Source organism: Micromys minutus, assembly GCF_963924665.1.
Source record: "Micromys minutus genome assembly, chromosome: 11".
In the NCBI taxonomy this organism is placed as follows: domain Eukaryota; kingdom Metazoa; phylum Chordata; class Mammalia; order Rodentia; family Muridae; genus Micromys; species Micromys minutus.
The window spans coordinates 11,511,664-11,535,756 of NC_137980.1; the positions used below are offsets into that span (position 1 = coordinate 11,511,664).

The following is a 24,093-nucleotide window of genomic DNA, read 5'->3' on the forward strand; positions in this document are numbered from 1 at the left end:
TGACCAACTGGATGAAAACCAGATTAAGACAAAAATGATGATGGAAACTAAATTATTTTAGAGTTGAATAAAAATGAAATCACGTCATACCCCAAACCCCTGAACAAAGTCAAGAGAAGAGCTTTACGAGGTAAAATCGCAGCATAAAATTCTTAAGTCAAAAACCTAGAGGAATCCCATCTTAATAACCTAAACACATATGTAAATATCTAGAACACTAATGTGTTGGTTTGTATACGTTTGGACCAGGGAGTGGCACTATTAGAAGGTGTGGCCTTGTTGAACTATGTGTATCACTGTGAGCATAGGCTACAAGACCCCCATCCTAGCTGCCTGGAAGCCAGTATTCTGATAACAGCCTTCAGATGAAGATGTAGAACTCTCAGCTTCTCCTGCACCATGCCTGCTTGGATGTCACCATCTTCTCACCTTGATGATAATGGACTGAACCTCTGAACCTGTGAGCCAGCTCCAATTAAATGTTTTCTTTCTAATAGTTGCCTTGGTCATGGTACCTCTTCACAGCAGTAAAACCCTGTCTAAGACAACTAAGAAGAAATAATGTCCAAAGAGATGAAATGGAACTACATATGTAACTTGGGGTGGAAATAAACAAAACAGAGACAAACAAATAGGCAATCTCAAAAAGCAGTCCGATGGATTGATGAAATAGAGAGTTTACAGATAATAAAAAAGAACTGGCAAACCCTTAACCAAATTAACCAAGACATGGAGGTAGAAAATGCAAACAAGTACAATTAGAGATGAAAGAGGGACATTTCAAGAGAGACCAAGGAAATTAAAGAACCATAATATACTCTTAAAATCTGTAGTACACCAAACTGGTAAAGCTAAAAATGAATTTAAATTAAAAAAAAAAAGAAAGAAACTATTTAAATGAACATCATAGCGGAAATCAAGACAGCGGTAGCAAACCAGTTACTGGCACTGGAGCTTCTCTGTCATGCACATTAAAGAGGGAATCAATGATGTACTGCTCATTTAAAATGTCCCCTAATGAAACCGTAATGATAGCTGACTTAATTAACTGTCAGCTCCTGTTAAGTCTTTCGCATTCTGTACCAGGCAATGGGAATTGTACAAACCACGCTCTGCTGGGAGCTGTGCTGTGTATGATTACGTGACTTTCTATGTGAACTCCTCTCCCTCGTGGCTTAGCACCAGGTTTCTGTCACAGAACCTTTGTCAGATAAATGATAGCCTTAATTCCTAGTTATTTGTCAAAGTCGCCCTGCACCAGGGGAAATGGCTGACAGTATTATCAAATCAGAAATTTTAAGTTCAAATTAGTGTTGTAAAACTTCACAAGCGCCTGTGTGATTTTTTGATAGTTTGTAATAAATGGAAAGTTCTGTTTTGCTGACATTGGTATTGATATTAATTAATAGGAATTTTTGAAATTAAGTAGTATTATCTGTCATCACTTGGAAAAATCAACATAGCTTAATGAGTCAGTATGTTTGAAACAATCAAAGCACAATTTTATAAAATAGTACATGAGGCAATGAACCATTTAAAGTGTAAGATAATCCACAGACTTTAAAGTGCACATTAAAAAATTCATTGGAAGAACTTGAATTTTAGTGTAAAATTGAAGAAGCTACTTGTATTGAAAAAGAAAGACAGACATTCCATGTTCTAATGTGGTATCAAAGAAAAATCTTCAAAATTATTAGATAGATTATTAAACTACATCTTCCTTATTCATGTATATAAAGCTGCATTTTCTTCAAATATTTCAGGCAAAACAGTGCATCCCAGTAGATTTAATGAGGAAGTGTGAGAGTAAGCCTTTTCAAGTCTTATCTAAGAGAAATTTAGAAAACTATAAACAAACTTCTCAGTACAGTCTTGTGTATACTTGTATAATGCATTTTTAAATAAAATTTAGCACTTCAGGTAGCTTGTGACTATATTATTATTTATACATAATAAATATTTTTATTTGAAGTTAACTTTATTTATTGTTACTATTCCTGTATATGGGTGGGCTTGCATCGAACATGGTCATGTGTGGAGACTAGAGGGTCATTTTGTGTAGTGACTTTTGTATTTTCATCTTTTCAAGGGCTCTGGAGACTTATCCTGGCCCATCAGGCTTGTTCATCGAGTGCTTTATCTCCCAATCTACTTCTAAGACCTAATTTAATCAACATTTCTAAAATGTTCTATTTAAATGCCTAGCACAGTCTGTTCTGCTCATATATATTCTAAAGTACTCACACACAGAGAGACACACACACATACGCACACACACACACACACACACACACATATGCACACATACGGTAATATTCTCGTTCTGGTTTTTGACAGAGCCTTCATCTGTATGCCAGTCTCTGTTACAGCTCATTCCAAAGCCTACAATGGCTTCTGGCCCATGGTAATCTTTCTGTGTGAAGTGCAGGTCAAGTTTGATATGTCATCCATGGCTATAAACTTTCCTTCTATTCGTATAACAGAAATCTTAAGTTGTTCCATCAGTGTAGGTTGATGAAGACCTGGTATGTTTTCTACATCAATGTGCTAAAATCTATCAGTTTCCCCTTCTGTCTCCTCCTCTCTTTTCGCACTCAATTCCCTTCCAATCTAATTGCCTCACAACTACTACCCTGTGACTTTCTGTCTCTCCCTCTTGTTTACAACTTGCCAGTATCCCATTTTCTGAACTTTCATATTGTAAAAATCTTTATTTCTCTCTTGATAGAGCTTTACAATTAGTGGAAATTGTGCTTTATGGTACATATGCTGAAAAGACCAGCTTTGAACTTTTATCAGTTTACCTATGCATGACTATACTTGTGAGCAACATTCCTAGACTACGATTGCAGAGCTGAAGAGACATTTTAATTTCATTTTGTTTTATGTAACCACATAACTATGCTATTGATGTTTACAAGAAATTTGTAAATTTTCTGTTTACCTATTTTCTAAGTTCCTTGTTAATAGTATAGAAGCAATGTTTTTGTTTTGTTTCTGATGATTCAATTGTGGTAACTTACATATTTTATTTAATGTCAACCAATTAACTTTGTTTTTTTTTTTTTTTTTTTTTTTTTTTGAAATGGGTTACAGTTTAGCTGTCATTTATAAGGTTATCCTTTTTTAAATGAATCATTTTACTATGACGTGAATTGCAAATTATTCATCTTTCCTTGCTATTTGTACCTTGACTTTTTCTTAAAGAATTTATGTTCCATCTAAGACTTGAGGAACACTTCTCCACTGTGGGTGGGATTGTAAACTGGTACAACCACTCTGGAAATCAGTTTGGCAGTTCCTCAGAAAATTGGCCATAGTTCTAACTGAAGACTATGTTATTCTACTTCTGGGAATATACCCCAGAGATGCGCCAACATACAACAAAGAGACATGCACCACAATGTTCATAGCAGCCCTATTTATAATAGTCAGAAGCTGGAAAGAACCCAGATGTCCTTCAGTAGATGAATGGATACAAAAATTGTGATATATTTACACAATGGAGTACTACTCATCTATTAGAAACAATGACTTTATGAAATTCCTAGAAAAATAGATGCATCAAGAGAATATCAGCTGAGGGAGGTAACCCAGTCACAGAAAAACAGACATAATATGCAGTCACTGATAATTGGATAGTAGCCCCAGAAAACTCTGAATACACAAGAAACAACTCAAAGGACATATGAAGCTCAAGAAAAAAAGGCCAAAAAGTGAAAGCCTCAGTCCTTATGAGGAAAAAAAAATAAGTGAATAGCGCCCTCTCAGAGTGTGGTATACCTGGAACTTAAATCATTAATAATCCAAGAGCTAAGAATATAGGATTGTGGCAATTTTTGGTATTCAAAGATCATTATGCTTAATCTTTACGCACCAAGAAAACTGTTTCCATGCTACGTTCTTTATGCTTATGGTAATTAGTAAGATTTCAGTGCATGCTATCAAACCTCTAAAAGATTTAAGTACTGACAAAAATATATTCATATAGTGTAATGCCAAAATGCCTTTAAAAATCTGTACATGTATCTGTATTTTTTTGAATAAAGTTGTAAGAGAAAAAAATCGTGTTTCATGTGTACAAACATTTCTCCCTTTGATGCTGCTGTTTTAGACTTACTTATATTACATGTATGAGTGTTTCTTTTATGTTCAGATGTGCTTTGTTTGCATGTCTCATGCTCAATGAAGACAGAGGGAGAATCCTATTGTGTGTAATTAGTTATTAAAGACTGATCCGCTGTGTTGTGGCTGGAATCCAAATCTGGGTCATTGAAAGACCAGTAAGAGCTCATAAGCACTGAACAAGCCTCCAGGTCCCGGTCTAAGATTATTTTAAATCCTTTCCCCCGACTTGTCCTTGGTTCCTTTATTTTTTTCATTAAATCCTCAGTTTTTCTGGAAATTTCCTGGGATGAAGTAGTAGATATTGATTTACCTACCAATATAGACTTTAATGTTATTTTCTCTTAAGTTATATATCATTAATTTTATATACCATTATATTTTAAAAGTATAATATATAATGTGTGTATATAATTATATATATATATACAAAAGATATGCAAACCATATATACACAACAGTATATTTTTACAAAAGTATCTATATATACACACAAAAGTATATTTATTTATATACAATTAAGTATATATGTATGTATTTTTCATTCTCCTCTAGATTCTTTTGTTTATAGATAAACCGTTATCACATAATTTACTATCTTTTATTTATAATATATGCACTCATGTGAAGGTACACACATGTATTTGTACATGCGTAGGTTAACACTCAGGGCTTTCCATGTTTGCTCTCCACATTTTTTTCCTTTAATTTTGAGACACGTTCTCTCACTGACCCTAGAGTTCGACTATTTATCTAGAGTGGCTGTTCATCAAGAGTCAGGAATCCCGTTTCTACCTCCCAGTCCCTGCTTTCACTGTTCAGTCTCTCAGGGGGGTGTGGAGTGCAGAGGTTGGAACACACAGTCTTGCTCATAACCATAAGCTCCCCTGTCAGTCTCACCCATCTGAGATGAGTGTTGTCTCGTATGGAGTAGAGCTCACACAACCAAATGGAGCAGGAGAAATGATATGTCTAGAATTTTATGCCCAATATCTGTCATCCCTTGGAGTTCTACTTCATATGCTTCAGGCAGAAAAGGTACTGAAATCTGAAAACTTCCGGCTTTACTAAAGATTTCCCAGAGAAGGACTTTACTCTTTCCAGGGAGTGTGTGTGTGTGTGTGTGTGTGTGTGCCTGTGCATGTGCCTGTGTGTGTTTGTTTTTTTTTTTTTTTTTAACTTGTGCTTGTGTTTTATTCTAACGTAGCTGATGGCTGTGTCTTTCCCCCATTGTCTGGAGTCTGACATCACTCACTCTTATTTAGCTGGATGGTCTGGAATTCTTTGTGCACAGGAAATGTAGGAAGAGGATCACTGCTTCCAGAGTAAAGGGTCACTGTTCCAGTTTTTCACAATCTTAGAATTCAGTTGTTGCCTTCATATAAACAAAGGTTTTACACGACGGGGAGGATTAAAACAGTTGCATAATGCTCTTACAAGATGGGGGAAAGGTGGAAAAATATCTACTTTCTTGTTATAAACACAAGTTTTAGAGTATTTGATAGAAAATGATTGTATCTGGTAGTTCTTACAAGATCATTTTTCATGTTGGATACATGCATCTTAGAAACACAGAAGCCCATTTGAATTGCTATTTTTTTCAAAGAATTTTAGATAACCCCTTTGCATGCTATACTGAAACTCATGGTTGTATTTACACAAATATGTATACATATACATGCATACATGCACACATACACATAAATATATACACATACACATTTATACACAGCTGTGAACATACATATTTAAATACAAAGATACATACTATACACATATACATTCACACACATGCATACATGCACACATGCACATATAAACACACACATACATTATACCTCAGCATAGAAACATGCATGTATGCTATACCCTTAGTAATTATAGCCCTAAATGTTTTAGTGATACAAAATTCTAAAAGTCACTTACAAAATTAGTTTGCAGTAGTTATTATGAATTTCAAAATATTCTCCTTGAGATCTAAATATCAGTGCTCTTAATTTAACACACCCCCTGCCCTGCTAAATAAAAAACAAAAATCAAACCAAATATCAAGTATTTTAAAATTTTTCTACGTGGCTAATTTTTCATGTGTATCTTGTATAATGTTTATTAATCAAAATTCCATTAAAATCCCTTCAACAGTTCATAGAATTAAACTTCAACTCTAGGAAGAGTTGAAGATGACATAGACAAGAAGTAACACAGTAGGTGTGAATACCTCTCTTCTTTGTGTTGCTTTGTGGCCTCTCTCCATGCAAAGCTGCCTGAATCTTCCCATTCACATTCATTAAAGGACACAAGGTGCTACAAATACCTCAAAAGGTACTTTGGTCTTCTGTGGTCACACAGCAAACCTACTATCCTGTGTGGAAATCTTGATTATGTAACAGTTACATAAATGAAAATATATTTTTGAATACAGGGACTCTCAGAATAGTTTTGAAATAACCAATGTAGTTTTTTTCAAAAGACATTTGATATAGTATCCACTATGGTCCATAAGGTAGGATAATGGGAGGAGTCAAACCTAGAAAGGTTTAATGGGAAGATCCAGGTCTACTTCCAGCAGATACTTAAAGTGGTAATGCCTCTAAAATCATGGCTTAGTCTCCCTCCAAGACCAATGTCAGTTTTCAGTTTTTATAACAACTTAAGATTGCTAAGTGGCTTTTTTCTCTCATTTTTTATAAGATATTCTGTATTTACATTTGAGATGTTATTCCTTTCCCCTGATAGCATCCCCTATGCTTCCATTTGCCTTCTCAAAGGTGCACCCCCAACCCCATTGCCTTAGAATTCCCCTACAGTGGGAAAACATGCCCACCCTGGACCAAAAGCCTCTTTTCAAATCGATGCCAGACACTGATATCTTCAGCTACATATGCAACCGGATCAATAGGTCTCTCAGTGTGTGCACAAAGGTTGGTGTTTTAGTCCATGCGAGTTTTGGAGTGTTTGGTTGGTTGGTAATGTTGTTCTTTCTATGAGGTTGCAACCTTTTTCTTTAGCACCCTCATTGGGGTCCCTGAGTTCAGTCCTATGGTTAGCTGCAAGTATACTCAGTTGTATCTATATGAGTCTAACAGATTGGTAGCTTTAAATCTGAGTGCCATCATGACAATGAAATCCACACTCCAATGTGTTGAATTCCAGTTTTTCAATCATAATAATTCCAGGTATACAGTTAACAGTATTCTAAAACCCAGTAAAATGCTAGGACTTGTACTACAATGATAACTTTTACATTTTTTTCTTTATTATTTAATGAAAACTGCTGATAATTCACTGCAATGTTTATGTAATGGGGACAATTCAAGTGAGATCATATTTTACTAAAGGGCATTCTACATTCTTAGAATATACTCTAGATCTTGCTATATACTGGAGAAAATATAAACCTTTTAAAACAATTTCTAATAATTTAGAGAAAACAGTTTCAGCTTTCTATTGTATAATTCTGTACAATTTTCTCATGTAAGCTTTAGAAAATTACTGTATATCTCTTCAGCCAAATTTCTAGGTGAGATAATTTGACTGTCTACAAGAGTCATAAACAAGATAATTGAAATGAGATAAAACATAATTGAGAAAGGAATTCTTAGCAGTAAGAAATGTGGTTTGCAAAAAAGGCTGGCTTCCAAAATGGGAGGAAATATAATTCAAAGTGTCCACTGTTTATGCTGCCTGAATAGGGAAGGCTCAGGCTCAGAAGACTCCACCGAGTACAACAAGAAGAGGAAAAAGATTCACAGGCAAATTGGTTGCATAGCAACTTGAAAATTTACTTAACATACTGGAAGTGTCTATGGGGAGTTACATTGTTTGAAGTACACAATAAAGCAGACTGAAACAAAATGCAGATAAATACTAAAGGTAGTGAGCGGAATGTACATTTTAGTAGTGTGTGCACTTTCTGAGCCTTTGAACAAGAATGGAATTGAGGATATATCCATAGTTATAATCATTGTGATGTCTGATCACAGTGTGAGAAAGACACAGTTGAATGTAAGAGTAGATCCACACAGCATTGTTGAAGAAACATGGAATCGTCAACAGTCTGATAATGACTGTTGGCTTCAGAATCTAGATTATCTAGGAAGAAGCACTGTTCACCTTCACTGAAAGACCGGATGCTCTGCTCAGCACATTAAAGTAGGGACTATCTCATCTCTCTCACTTCTCTCTCTCTCTCTCTCTCTCTCTCTCTCTCTCTCTCTCTCTCTCTCTCTCTCTCTCTCTCTCTCTCGTGTGTGTGTGTTTCATCTTTTTTGAAACAAGAGTAAAGCTTCACTGAAGGTGGACCTAATGTCATGATGTTTAGTAGTAGAGAGATATTGGAATGTTTGCTATAGGGCCTTTGGTACCTTCTTTCACCACCTGTTATTTAAGTGCTAATCTCAAAGGCTTATCAGATCATAGAAAAGTCTATGCATGGATATCTTGGTCTTTGATGATTTTCTCAGGAAAAATATTGCTGAATTAGTTACTAATATAAATGTGAGAGACATTTAAACTACCATTATTTGTAGTAGTAGAAAGACTAAGGATTACAGCAATTCATCTAATGTGGTAAATTTCTGCTAAATATATATATGTAAATATAATGAAAGCACTGAGAACAAATGAACTAAAGTTTGGTGTTTATTCTCTAAATTGAATAAAGCATGTTTTCATCCTATGGTAAAATTAACTACTGTAAAATAAGATTCAAAGATGCTTTCTTTTTTTCTGCTTTATTTTAAAAAAAGAGGGATACATTTATAGATTTTTAAAGGCATTTTGGCATATCATTATATGAATATTTTTGTCAGTATTTAATTCTTTTAGGGGTTTGATAGCATGCATAGAAATCCTACTAGTTACCATAAGCATGAAGTACATATAGGACAGAATGTAACATGGAAACAGATTTCTTGTTGGATATAGATTAAGTATAATGATCTGTGAATACCAAAAATTGCCATAATGATATTATCTTAGCTTTTTGATTATTAATGATTTGAGGTCCAGGTGTACCACATTCTGAGAGGGTAGTATACATTTATTTTTTTCCCTAAAAAGAACTGAGGCTTTTTTTTCTTTTTTCTTTTTCTTTTTCTTTTTCTTTTTTTCTTTTCTTTTTTTTTTTTTTTTTTTTTTTTCTTATTTTGGCCTTTGTATTTCTTGAGCTTCAGATAGTCTGTAGTGTTCAGAGCTTTCTGGAGTTATTATCCAGTTAGCAGTGACTGCATATTATGTCTCTTCTTTTGTGACTGGGTTACCTCACTCAGGATGCATCCATTTTCTTAGGAATTTCATAAAGTCATTGTTTCTGATAGCTGAGTAGTACTCAATTTTGTAAATATACCACAATTTTTGTATCCATTCATCTACTGAAGGACATCTGGGTTCTTTCCAGCTTCTGGCTATTATAAATAGGGCTGCTATGAACATTGTGGTGGATGTGTCTTTGTTGTATATTGGAGAGTGTCTGGGGTATATGCCCACAAGTGGAATAACTGGGTCTTCGGGTAGTACTATGTCCAATTTTCTGAGGAACCACCAGACTGATTTCCAGAGTGGTTGTACCAGTTTACAACCCCACCAACAGTAGAGAAGTGTTCCTCTTTCTCTGCATCCTTGCCAGCATCTGCTGTCATCTGAATTTTTTATCTTTGCCATTCTGACTATTTGATATTTAAATGACAGAATCATACGTTTTATATGTAGCTATCTATGATTTCTGCAGCAAACATTGATTTACAACTGGAAAGACATATAAATTAGAAGTTGCCATGTGAGAAACTGAAAAGAAAAGCAACTGTTTGCTGAAGCTTTAAAGCTCCCCCATTCTATGACCCTTTGCCCACGACAGCAGAGATGAAAGGACACAGAGCCAGAGAGCACAGATGCTTGTGGTTGGTTCTGGGACACTTGTCCTTTTAGCTTTTCTTCTAACATCCAGCATTCCAGTGGGCTAGTAGTCTGTGCACTTTCTGTGGAAACTCTGGAGTCCTAGGTCAGTTAGATACTCTAACAATCAATCACATTGCTATCAGAATCTCACAGTAATAACAGGATTACATTAAATGGAAGAGTGTTTCGATCACGGAGTTAATGAAGGAACGTTGCATAGCTTGGCAAACCAATGACTTTCTGTTCTTATGTTGGAGGAGTGTGGTGCACTGAATATGTAATGGTGATTTATGTGCCATCACTGGAAGACAGTTTGAATTGAATGTAAATATACCATTGTTTGATATAAGAGCATGAAGAACACTGAATATTAATTAACATTTCATATCAGTTAAATTTATGAAGATAAGTAAAATGGGCTGTTGTCAGCATTGATAGTGCCCATATTGAAACCTTGACAGCAACAAGAAAGGTGTTCATTGATTATATTTGTCTCCTCAGATAAATTTACAAAGAAAAATGAGAGTGACTGGTGTCATTACCCAAGGAGCAAAAAGGATTGGAAGCCCAGAGTACATAAAATCCTACAAAATTGCCTACAGCAATGACGGGAAGACCTGGGCAATGTACAAAGCAAAAGGCACCAATGAAGACATGGTAAGCCCAACTCACTCTATGGAATGCAATTAAGATTCCAGGATGACCACTTTATCAACTGACACCGAGCCTTCTGCTACAGGCTTATGTTCAAATACATTTCTGCAGCTTCAGGCTTTAATTGGGTAAAAGGGAGCAGGGCTTCCCAGAGTTAGAAATTTCTAACAGCTGCCACTTAAACTTTTCTCAGATTTTTAATTGGTGCTCCTACAAATACTTCTCAAAAAGTTAGCAGAGGGTTGGATATAACACTTAAGCTACTTTCAGGACACTCAGCTAACCAAATCAATACCCTTGCTTTTAGAGATAGCTTTGTCCTTAATTAAATAAATTATTGTTAAAAAAACAAGAATATAATATAATAGAAATCATGAAAATCTGTACATATTTTGCATCGGAAATGTCTTTGCTACTGCATTCAAGAATAAAATGTTGTGGGGAAAAAAGAAGTTATAGCATCTAATAGTTCCTTTTCCTTTGGTTTTCAGAATTTTTAATTAATTAATTTTGTGACAATACTTGAAAGTCTTATTAAGATGCATAGAAGGAGTCATTCTCCCTGAAAAGTTTATTCACTTGCAAGTGGACAAACTCAAGCTATGTTGAAGAATTTTGGGTGCTAATTTTTTAGAGACAAGTGATAGACAGACAAAAAGATTGACACTCAGAAAAGGTAACTGATAAAGAGGCAGACAGATGATAGATAAACGCACAGAGAGATGGATGATAGGTGGATAGATAGATAGATAGATAGATAGATAGATAGATAGATAGATAGATAGATAGATAGATAGAGATATTTGGATAGATGGATGGTTGGATGTAAGGTTAGATAGATAGATAGATAGATAGATAGATAGATAGATAGATAGATAGATAGATAGATAAGTAGGTAGATGCTACATAGATACATAGATAGACACCCAGATAGACACATAGATATGGAAAGACAAAAACAGAGAGAAACCTCTGTTTCTACAGACCTGATATTTAATGTGGTAAATGAGGTGGCTAGAGAGATGGATCTGCAAATAAGAGCATTTATTGTTCTTGTTGAGGACTTGGGTGATATTTCCAGCACCTACCCTGTCACTTATAAAAATCTAGCTAACTACACTTTTAATGGATATTAGGTCTTTGTCTAAACTTGAGGGTAATAGGTACACTTGGTGAACACACATACATGTAGGTAAAACAGATGTGCAAATAAAATAATTAAATCTTTGCTTTTAGTCAGGGAAGTATTATTATGACCCAGTACACTGCGGTTTAAAATTTTAATGTTCATTTAGATTTCATATATGACTGTTGTTAATGTTTTGTTGTTGTTGCTGACTGCTGATGACAAGGGGCTTCCTACATTCTCAATAATAATTTATTGTAACCTTATAAAATTGTTTTGAGTGAGGTATATGAAAATGATTAAGGAATTTATTGCAAATGTGCATGTATACACTCACCCATCTCTGCACATGTATGTGTGTGTACACACATACATAAACCTTTAGCATACACAAATATATGTATACATATGTCAGTAGAAGGGTCTCCCCCTATAGCCTAGGCTGACTTTGAACTCATAGTAATCTTCCTGTCTCCTAAATTGCCTCCTGTAATATCAGCTTTCTTAATACTATTATTCAGACCAGAGCCACCATGTTCAATTTTGAAAATTCTGTATATGTGTTTACACACAGGTCTTCCGTGGAAATGTTGACAATAACACACCCTATGCTAACTCCTTCACACCCCCAATCAAAGCTCAGTATGTAAGACTCTACCCGCAAATTTGTCGAAGGCACTGTACTTTAAGAATGGAACTTCTTGGCTGTGAGCTCTCAGGTATGTTGACTGTTTTCTATGATAGAAATGCCTTTAAGGAAAAGAGAAGACACTAAACATCTCTGTATGTGGTCAGCTAGCCATCTCTAGGTTGTTAGCACTTACAGAAGTTTATTTCTTTTACAGAATATGTAGAGCATGGTTCAGTGAGAAAAAGCATGCTGTTTATGTGTCAAATAAAGCTGCAAAGCACCTTACAGAAATAGAATAACCTCAAGTATGTCTCTGTGTAATAAAATGGAATACAGGGAATTCTCATGAGAAACTGTTGTCAAAAGATACACTCAATTGGTTATGGTTGTAAATATGATTTATGTTTGGTAAAGAAAGTTCAATTTTAAAAATACAATCTGCTTGACCTCATAAATTGTGCAAATTTAGGCTGTAAGTTTCAAAGAAAGTAAGTTTTATCTTTAAACTTGGTGCTTTCTTTTTAGATTTTATGAAACATGTTAATTTATCATCCCACCCTAGGGAACAATACATCAACACCAAGAACACTACCATAAATTCATTTTTGAGCATTCTCAGCTAGCGACCTGCTTATTATATGTCAGGGTTATCTAGCTTGAGGATAATCTATCAAACACCACAGAGCTAAATAATTCTCCCAGATCATCAGAACAAGATACCTAGAGGAAAACTTTATGTCTGAATTTCACTTTATTTTTCTAACTATATTATAAAGTAAATAAAAAAGGAAACAATTTTAAGCAAGTACAACATGGTATTAAAACACCATTCTTACCTATCACATGTATATGTATTCTACAGTGGCTGGAGATTGTGAAATAATGATTTCATTGTCTTTATCTTAGCAGAAAGATTATTTTGGATTATTTAAACCAGATTATTGACTGTCAGTGACTGTGAGCAGAATCATTGTCACAGGGTGTTTGTATTGCATGTCACCATTTTACCAGAGGCCAGTGTCTCCCCTAAGACATTCATCATAAAGCAATCACAAGGAAGCCTCAGTGGGATGAGGTTTGCAGTAAACCCTGTGGGGGTTTTTTGGTGTTTAACATCACCTTCTCCAATTTGTCAGTCCTTTGATTCATGAGGATCCACTCCTCATACATGCCACTGTTACACCCTTAAGGTGTAAATATATTTTGCTTCCAAGCCTGACAAAAAGTTACACCTGACACTTTACAGACTTTATTTTCTCCAAAGGAAGGAGTGGTTCACTTCCCATCCCCACAAATTGATATTAAACTTGGGTGCAGAGAATCATCTATCTTGCTGACTGTTTTTAAAAAGGAGAATTTCACCATAGATATAATCAATGCCATGTTGATACTTTACAGACACACACACACACACACACACACACACACACACACACACACGTTCACACATACAATATACACAACATTATGTTCATACTGGTGAAAGAGTTAATTAATTTTTGTTCACAAAATCACATGAATGAGTCAAAAAATTTGAAAGGTATTAAATCCATTGCTAAATAATTTAGCTATGATTCTTGAAAGTAAAAATTGACATAATATTTTATAGTATTCTAAGATATTTCTTTAAAGGTGGGGAATACTGGAAAACCCAAGGCTCCCTGTTTTCAGCAACCTTAGATCTTTTGCCTAGAAGCAGCCAATAGCATTCAGACACTTGAAAGAAACATCTTTTACACTGTCTGAAAGACAACTTGCTACATTTAGAAGAAAATAGATCATGATAACAATTAGAGGAATAAAACCGATTCTTCTAATTAATAACAACTTAACATTTTTCCTTAGCTATGTAGTTAACATCAGAACAGATACAAAGTAAATTTTGTGATTAAAATGAAATAGTTGAATATATTTCTTTTGTGATGAATTTTTCATATATTTTATCACAAAAATGTAGCTATGTTTATTATTGAACATCTTTTGCAAGCTATCCAAGAATTTTTACAGAGATAAGTCTACAGCAGGGGCTGAGAGCAGGATCTAAATAGGAGAATTCTGAGGGTTTTCACTTAGATAGTGCATATTACTTTGGAATTGTCTGAAGACAAATATCGTGCCATTGGGGCTATTGGAACTTTTTAAGAATTTGGAATCTCTGTTAGGGAAATTTATTTTTCTTTCAGTAAGAATTTGCATTTTTGTTTCAGACCTTTTTTTTTTTTTTTTCATAACTGAGATTGTATTGTTTGAGGAGCAGAGTACACAGACATTCCAATTCTTATCACAAGTACCCAAACTCTGAAGAGTATTTGTGTTCATGTACACAAATGAAGAGCTACATATTATTTTTCTTTGAACTTATTCCAGTGATGTTCCAGCCTCAAATGTGGCAAGTTTCCCTAAGACCTCACATAACAACCAAATGTTCATAATCTTCAGTACCGACTCACAATTTTATGCCACACACAGAACACACTCAAAATTTCCATCTTTCACAGCACAATGTTACAAATGTTAGGAAAGTGGACTGCCACAACCACAGGTATAGAAGTTCTGACAGGGCAAGGACCAAAGACTGGCTTTCTTACAAAATGGCTCTATTAGAAACACGGGACCAGATACCACGGAAAATATTCCAGACACAAATACATGACTGAGTCCCCAAACTGCCCTTTAGTGTGCTTTCTACTGTAAGGATATGTTTCAGACCTTCTTTACCGTTGGGTTTAGGATACAGGTCTGTTCGATATGATGCTGACTAGGAAACAGCCTTCCCTGCGACTTCCTCCCAGGCAGTGGAAATAAAGACAGAAGTACAGACTAAGCAGAGAAGCCACCGGAAGGAAAAAAACTGACAAAGATTGACTAGAGCAGACAGCAATTAGATAAAATCGATCATTATTAGTGGAGAATTCTGTGCCTTCTCTTAAAGCCTATGCATGAAGTAATATATGGCGAACAGCAGCACCCAGCTGTACCATGCGAATTGTCACTGATGCACTGACTCTTGGAGACTTAGCATTTGTTTCTGCTGAAATGAGTTTCATAGCAATAGTAAGAGGAGCTAACTTTTATTGAATGTTGATTATCCCCAGCAATATTTCTAAGTACTTGGTGTTTACCAACTAATTTCCTAATATACCTGTCCAGGGTAGCTTCTCTTCTTCATTTTGAATGCTGAAACATAAATTCAATATATAATAGCTGTCAGACCACACATGCAGTAAAGACCAGTAGGGTATGCAAAGAAAGTTATTGGGCTGGAGAAGTTGTAATTTTTTGGCAAAAATGTAACAGCTTTTGAAACAAAGACTGATTCCCTGAACATGATGATGAAAGATTCATGTTGCCAGACAAACCTTGTAGGTTTTTAGCACACCCACACATGGACATAACATTTTTCCATACCACATAAATCCAAATTTTTAACACAATTGGAAGTTGGAAACACATATGGCAAATTTTACATTCTTCCAAAAAATATGGAAATATTCAGTGTTATTTAGTATGAATATAAGAGTTTATAAAAAAAATAATGGTTTTAAACAAACATATATATTTTAATAGTAAGATTCTCTCACTCCCCCTTATCATCTTAATCATTTTTATATTCTAATTCCACAGCTGTATAATATACTGAATAAATATTCCCTTCTTCCCTTCTGAAATTAGCTATATTTAGGTCAGAATAATGAATGATTTAAACTGTGTTGAGGATTTCAGCACATTCTCTTCTTTCTATCACTTGAAGGAAAAGTGAGGGTTGCCAGCTTAAAGACCAGTCAGACAACAGTATAAGGCATTGCCTCTAAACTATAAGACTGGTACTTATTTCTTAAACAACAAAATGCTGTCCAGTTTAGAATATAAATGTACAGCAACTTACAAAAATGACTCTATACTGGGGGAATTTCCATTGGTGATATTACAAAAACAAATAAAAGAAAACCAAATATACTTTATGAGAAAATGCCCCAGTCTCCAAGACACAATAAAATTGTCGAAAACTAGGGAACGGTCTTGAGGCTTCCAGTAATGAGACAGGGGAGAGCTTTTCAGCAATGTTTTCATTTTGCAAAATCATCTGTCATAGAAAAGTAGTCTGAATTGTCTGTCTTGTTTTCAATTTTTCCAAAATATATTCAGACGAAATAACTTGAATTGGCTATCTTGTTTTTCTATTTTATTCCAGATTTATTTCTGATTATAGCTCTTTTTTTTTGAATTTAGATGTTCTCTCTTTGGGGGAATGAATAGAATTATGTTCTGTCTTTCCTTGCTCATCTGAAATGAACAAGGAAAAGTTCCAGGATGATAAATTGCTCTCTTTATGGAGTTTTTCTTCTTCTGCCAGGCTGTTCGGAACCTTTGGGGATGAAATCGGGGCATATACAAGACTATCAGATCACTGCCTCAAGTGTCTTCAGAACACTCAACATGGACATGTTTACCTGGGAACCAAGGAAAGCCAGGCTGGACAAGCAAGGCAAAGTAAATGCCTGGACTTCTGGCCATAATGACCAGTCACAGTGGTTACAGGTAATAGCCTGAGACTCTTTCATTATTCAGCACTCTTGTGACTTAGAGGATTTCTGAGTTGTTAGCTGCATGTCAGACTCATTATTTTAGACTGCTTTAAATATGCTTTTGTATTTGACTTTGCCAAACTAGGAAAGCAGAAATTTCATAGAAAATCATTTCTCTGGCCTGTATCTACTCAGCACTGACATACAGACACAGACTGTGGGCAAGTTGGCTAGGTTCTTTGTACCAGAGCATGCTGAACATGCTGGATATAATTAGAGACAATCGACTTTCTATGTTGTGTCTGTTCTGATGGTTTGTATTAGATTTGATTTTGAAAATTAACATCAGAATCAAAAGATACTGGAATCATGCCAGTGACATGCAGGAAGTTTAAAGATATCATGACTCATGACTAAACATCTCTTTACCTGTGGTTGCTAAGCCATAAGATAATTTCTTATACTGACATACAAGCTTATAAAAGAAAACATGTAGACTCTGTAAAGACATTTTACAACTTGCAATTAAATAAGGTTACATATAAGTCCTTTTAAAACAGACCTCTTGAAATACCTTTATTTATGTGATATCTTGTGGTAACAGAAACAGGATGGCTGAAATTTTTTAAAGAGGTTTCTTTCATGTACATGAACTCTACTTTGATTTCATGTTTGATCAACGACCTTAGAAACTTGTGATAAACTGTGGCAGGTCTGTAAACCACAACCACCACAACAACAAAAACACAAAAACAAAAGGCCACACAGAAACATCAAATGCTAACCCTTACCATGTCACATTTGTCCTTACTAAGGTCACTTGAAATTTCTAATACTCTTTTTCAGTTTTCTCATTGGGTTTTCCAATATTATAAACCCAACATTAAAAATGGTTGACTTTTTTTCTTTGATTGCCTTAAATTTTATGTGAACCATTATTTAGGCTACAAACATTATAACTAATAATATATGAGTTTCTCTGACTATTTTAATTTAAATCAGGGCTGTGTTTTCTGTTTTTACTATGTCATCTAAACTTCTGTTCTCATGTAGCCAAGGGCACTACGTTTAATCATGTGTGTGACTAGTGATTATATTCAATGGACTCCTGAAGCCTCCCTTGCACTCAGGCATCATCATCGTCCCTCAGGCTTTGAAGATGTCCCATGATTCTTAGTGTTCATCTTTAGATTGACTAACATGACAACAAACTCCTTTTCCTCTTTCCCGAGGTTGTAAAATGGTCCTAGTCATCAACCCCCCTCATCTGCTGGGTCTCCTTTTCCCTGATGTCTCTCTTATCCCTGCCAAGGCCTCGAATTCCTGGCTTACCATTGACTGCTAATTTTAGATACCAAAATAGAGACTATATCATCTTCAAATTATGACGATTCTTCCAATGCTGACTTATAGTAAGGATCCAATTCTTACTGTCACTTTCTGATCTAAGCCATCCCTATTTCTTGGGTTCCTCTTGAAGCTTATTAACAACATTCTTAGTTTCTATTCTTATGATTATAAAAGCTGTTTCTTAAAATCATAATGTGTGTGTGTGAGTTGGACAGATGTTTATGTGTTATGCTTAAATGCAGTTTTTATTTCCTTTCTCTAGGCCTAAGAATAAAATATAGATTTCTATTACAACGTAAAAGCTTTCCCTAGTTTGAACTCATCCATCTTTTACAATACTCATTTTCATTTCCTCAAATTCCTCAAACTTAACACCATCTGACTCTCCCTGGTGAGTTGTAAATTTATTCTTCCTAAAGAAAAAGAGGAGAACGCAAAATCATCAGCCTTCTGACATCAGATCCTTCAGCTCAAATTTGGGTGTTGCTTATCCTAGAGAGGCTTGTCTGTTGGCTATGCCCTACTTTTATTTGATCTAGGATCTCCTTACATGCACTAGTCTCATAATCTCATCGCTAAAAGCCTTCTCAGATACCTATTCAGGTCAAAAACCACAGATCATACTGAATCTATACATAGATATCTCATGATATGCTTTGCAGTGCTATCAATTAGTGAAAGAACTAAATCTGACCCATTTAGTGATTTAGTGCCTCCTTTTCATCGTTCTTCTTGTATTTGGGTATAATTTGCAGGTAAAGTAAAGCTAACTGGAACAAAACAATTTCAACATAGTGAGTGACAAGTAATAGAATCAACATGAGTATTGAGTAATGAGCAGGAAGCTCACACAGAACAGATACACGGAACAAGGACATGACTTATGTGTTGAGCGAAGTATATGTCAGCTCAAAAGCCTATGGCGACAGTCAGAGCAGACTGCTACTCAAGAGCTGTGAAATATTTATTTCTGAAATTTCTGCTTAATATTTTAATATTGGATTGGCCATGCATGACTGGAACAAGAGAAAGGAAAGCCATGGATGATAAGACTGCTGTTTTAGTGTGATATCAGCAAGACCCTCACGGTAGTAGTATCAGGCTGTTTTGCAGTTGTTATCCCACGCTAGATGTACAGCTTCAGAATGTCTGGTATACTGCAGTGACTGTCTGTTTGATTTCTCAGCTTGTACTCCAGTACCTAACCAAATACAATAATTGATACTGACATGCAGAAGCTATGTCGCAAGGACTGGTTACATGGAGATAGTTATTTCGAGAGAAATTTAAGCAATGCATTTTGCCCTATACAGTATATATTTCATTCCCAGAATAAAAATCCAACTGTCACATATTTTAATATCATTATTCTAGGTGTCAGGCATATAAGGTAGAAATTTTGCTACTGAATAACAACTGAAGACCTAAAAATTATCAGTAAGATTTTAAATGTGTGCATTAAGTATTAAGATCCAAAAACCCAATAATAATATATGTAATTTCAAATTCACAGTGTGAATAAACCATAGACAATATTCATTAACTTCCTTAGAATCAATGATAATAAAGATAAACTAATTTTGACATTTGGCTACAAAATGTGTAAAATTTTTACATATCCAAGTCACCTCCATGACATGGTGATTATAAGGGTGATGATTCATGATTCATAAAACATTGGCAGAGCTGAAAAATATTACATACACAAATAGCAGCTTAGATATATGCATGTATTCTAGAACTACATGCACAAAGGAATGGCCAAAGGCAAATTTCTTTAGAAAGAGAAAAATGAAGTAACTATATTTACATGAATAGATCTGTGATTTTTTTTTTCAGAGTAAGCCTCCATCCATCATCTTGTTTAAATCTCTTTTTAAAGGCTCTTGCACACCAGCATTGATTTATCCTCTTGATGATATATTTTCTGTCAATTCTGAGACCACTTCTTCAACTGGATATCTAAATTTTATCATGTCAAAACATATCGGACTCTCTGAGGAAAAAATAAACTGACAACTTCAATAATTTATTTATTTTTCTGACATTGTACAAGGAAAAGCTTCCAGAATGGGAGTATTTTCCCATGTTTTCTACTATGGGAATGTAATCTATCCACTGCACATGGTTCTGGTAAGTATTTAGTTGGAAGTATAATTAATGTTTTATAAAAGAAAAAAGGTATATGGTGATTTTTGAGCTGTTGACATATAGACCACTTTTCATCCTTAAATGAGGTTTCTGCAATCATTAATTAGTTGTGTTTTCAATTGTAGTGTATCAAAGGTGAGCATTAGGTCATCAGAAGGGAAGTCATTCTGTCTTTTCAATTTTCTTCCTTCATTGCTCATCCTTTCTGTGTTTTTAACAAGTTACTTTTGCATATGAACAAAATATGAAAGAGTTTTATTCTAGCTTAATGTTTCATCATAACTTAATCAAATAGTACTTGTAAATGAGATGTATCTAAATAGGCCTAATACACTTCCATTAAGTTATGTTAGACAGAATTTGTATGTGTTGCTTTAGAAAGTCCTATGCTTTAACTATAACTTCAATATGCAATGCTTATCAGTCCTCTAATGATCTTGCCTGTGTCTCCTATTATATCAAAGTGTCTGGAACGCTCATGCAGATGCTCCTATGTTAGTGAAAATTGTAATTTTCATATGTGAAAATCAAGACTGATAAACTTCTTGATACTGTTCATCACGAATCCTTTTGAAGGTTCTACCTAAAAATACAAAAATTATGTTTAAGTTCACAGTCAAACTCCATGGAAACATTTCTCTGAGTCCCTAACCAATGGTCTTCCACCATAATGTGGTCCTAAACTTGATACACAATCAAAACTTTATACAAAAACTCTATTAAGATGGTTTCTAGTCCATGCCACAGTGGCAGAGGCAGCTTGGTCTCTGAGTTCAAGGTCAACCGGGTCTACGGAGCAAGTACCAGAACATACAGGGCAACACAGAGAAGCCATTTCTCAAAGCCCAAAACCAAAATCAAAACAAAACAAAAAACTAAAACCAATGGCTTCAGTAGCCTGTCCAAAGTTAAAAGATAGTTTCTGCTTCCTAAAACTCTCACTGAAGACTGTACAGTAACAATACCTGATTTATGGATATTTCTTACTCATAATTGGATTATATAAAAATCTTTTGCCAAAACAACAACAATAAACTGAGAAAGTATCATTTGGCGTTGGGCCCCTATAACTTCACATTTGATTAGTTGTGATTTCTACAATGGTCTCCATTTGTCACAGAAGAATTTCCTCAATAAGGGATTAGGGCAAGATTTATCTTTGTGTATTTGGCCGTAAGTTGTTCTCCAAGATCCATGATTTTACTAGCCCTGAGGAATTGTCTATGTTTCCAGAACAAAGCATTCTTTCACTCTTAAATCCAATTACAGAACTTTTAATTACTGCCAAGATCTGTGTGCCATTACTGCACCCTTGCAGTTATGCCGTGCTGGTCACTATTGTGGTCCATCTGCATTATAACTGGGTAAGACTCTTGGATGTTTCTCTCCTCCTGATACTAAGAAAGCTATTCCATAGGAAAGAGGCATTCAGATAAATTCCATTGGGCATAGGATCATCTGAAATGCATGGAGTCTTAAGCAATAGTTGCTTAACCTCCAGTACTGAGGGATTCTCTTGGATATATCACATCAGCCACCCAAAAGATAGCTTCTTACCTGCTGTTGGCTTTTGGGTAAATTATCTTTGCCTTTTAGAGGAAAATTGTCATTCCAGATAAGAATTATTTATTTCAAATATATACGTATTTGAATATAATATAGATATTTTAACATAAACATTTTATGTGTATTAGAGGTTACTTTTTAAGTAAATAGTTAACAGTAAGAATCATTATGATTTTTTCAGACATCTTTTCTTTTTCTTTTTTTATATTTCTCTTTTCCTTTCATAACTGGAGTCAATTTATTTTTCCCATTTCCTTAGATCAGGGCATATGTGTATATATATATATATACTTTCCTCTGTATTACCACAAACCTCAACTTTAGTAATGGTCCCTTTACCCTCCTGGTTTCTGAAGTTATTCAAAGGCACTTATTTGTATCAGAAGATTTGAAGCTAGGTGCCTCAGAAAAGAAAGAATATGTAATTTGCTCTTTCTGTGTCTAGATAACCTTGCTAAAACAACTGCACTAGCAGCTCAGAGATCACTGAGGATAGAGGAGCAGAATGATTGCAACAGTGAGAGAATGAAGAAGCATGATATGAGATTGTCTCTGCTAGCAAGGTCAGAATGTATACCCATATAGTCTTACAAGCCTGACTTCCTGAACACAAACAGAACAAGAATAAAGAGACATGCAAAAGTGGACATGGAAAGACAGTAGAGACCTCAATCCTACCTTGTGATCCTAGGGTTGTTACTTAGCAATGCTTAGAGTTGAAGGAATAATCTTTCTCATGTAAGCACAATTGGTTACTCAAGACCAATTCTGAAGCTATGCATAGAAGTAATAGGAAGGAAAGGAGAAATTCTGTAATTATAGTATGGACTCAAATGTAAAATAATATTTTTAAATTAAATAAAAAGTAATAAAAGATTATTTCAATAATATTTTGGTTTTATATTAAAAACTCATCATAAATTTATATAGTTAGAGTTTAGTAAAATAGTTGAAAGTCACGTTGGATTCTCAGTTGAATTAAGAGGAATTTCAGAACTATTTCTGTATAATCCCTTTATGTACTTTGAATGACATCAAGATGTCATCTTAGACACTTCCAAGTTTAATAAAATATAAAGACATGTATGCTGGTTGGTCACCTTGCCACAAGGTAGAGTCATCCAGTAAGATACAACTTCAAAGAAGAAAATGACTTATCAGAGTGGCCTGTAATTCTGTGAGGCATTTTCTTGATGACTGACTGATGTGGGATGGACCAGACCATTGTAGGTAGTACCTCTCATTAGAGTTGGTCAAAACAACAACAAACAAACAAACAACAACAACAAAACAAAAACAAAACCTGAGCAATCTTTGAAAAGAAACAAGTCAGTGAGCAGTGAATAGTGTTCCTGCATAGTTTCGTCCTGAGTTCCTGTTTCCATGTTACTGCCTTGAGTTCCTGCCCTGATTCCCTTAATGATAGACTATGAAATGAAAGTATAAATTGCCAAGGATCAGCATCAGCTTGGAGAGGGCTTCTGAGAACTGGGTGTCTGCGATGGCAAAATCAAATGACTTGACATCCAATCATGGCCTATGTTCTGCTTGAGACAGCTTTCCAGACTGCTTCTCTCTCTATTTTCTGGAAAACTCCCTCTTATTTCTGCTTGAGACAGTTCTCTAAGCAGTTATCTCTTGCAAGTTTAAAATATTCTTTGGATATCTCATCCCTCGCAGACTATACACACAGCCATTTATTTTACATATCAATCTATTCATTTACTCCAGATTGCCTTTAGATTATCTGATGAATCTGCAACCCCACCCATTTAATTCTTAGGAGACAGCAAGCACACATTTTCTTTTAACATTGCAAAAAATTTCCAGAGATCTATCTGCCTCTGTTAAGCACAGATGATCAACTAGCTGGTTGGAACCTAATCCTGAAATTACCATTTCTAGCACACCTAGATCTGACATTGCTCTGTCCTAGGCTAACCCAGACCTCAGGAATCTGTCTACCTTTGTAAGCCTAAACAACAAACAAACAAACAAAGGAGAGAAAAAAATACTTAACTGGATGGGATTTCCTAAAATCAGCACTTCCTAAATCTCTGTCTCCTTCC

At 35.0% G+C, this 24,093-nt stretch overlaps 1 protein-coding gene across 2 annotated transcripts in view; it reads left to right on the plus strand.

Annotated features, from left to right (window-relative positions):
* EDIL3 (EGF like repeats and discoidin domains 3) overlaps positions 1-24,093 on the plus strand; it is a gene marked incomplete at both ends in the record, with an annotated part of 432,246 nt that overhangs the window by 309,193 nt on the left and 98,960 nt on the right. For both annotated transcript variants that reach the window (XM_080924947.1, XM_080924948.1), the window contains 3 exons: positions 10,522-10,677; positions 12,375-12,519; positions 16,786-16,970. In XM_080924947.1, the coding sequence (XP_080781073.1) occupies positions 10,522-10,677; positions 12,375-12,519; positions 16,786-16,970 (486 nt within the window). The remainder of the gene's footprint in view (positions 1-10,521; positions 10,678-12,374; positions 12,520-16,785; positions 16,971-24,093) is intronic.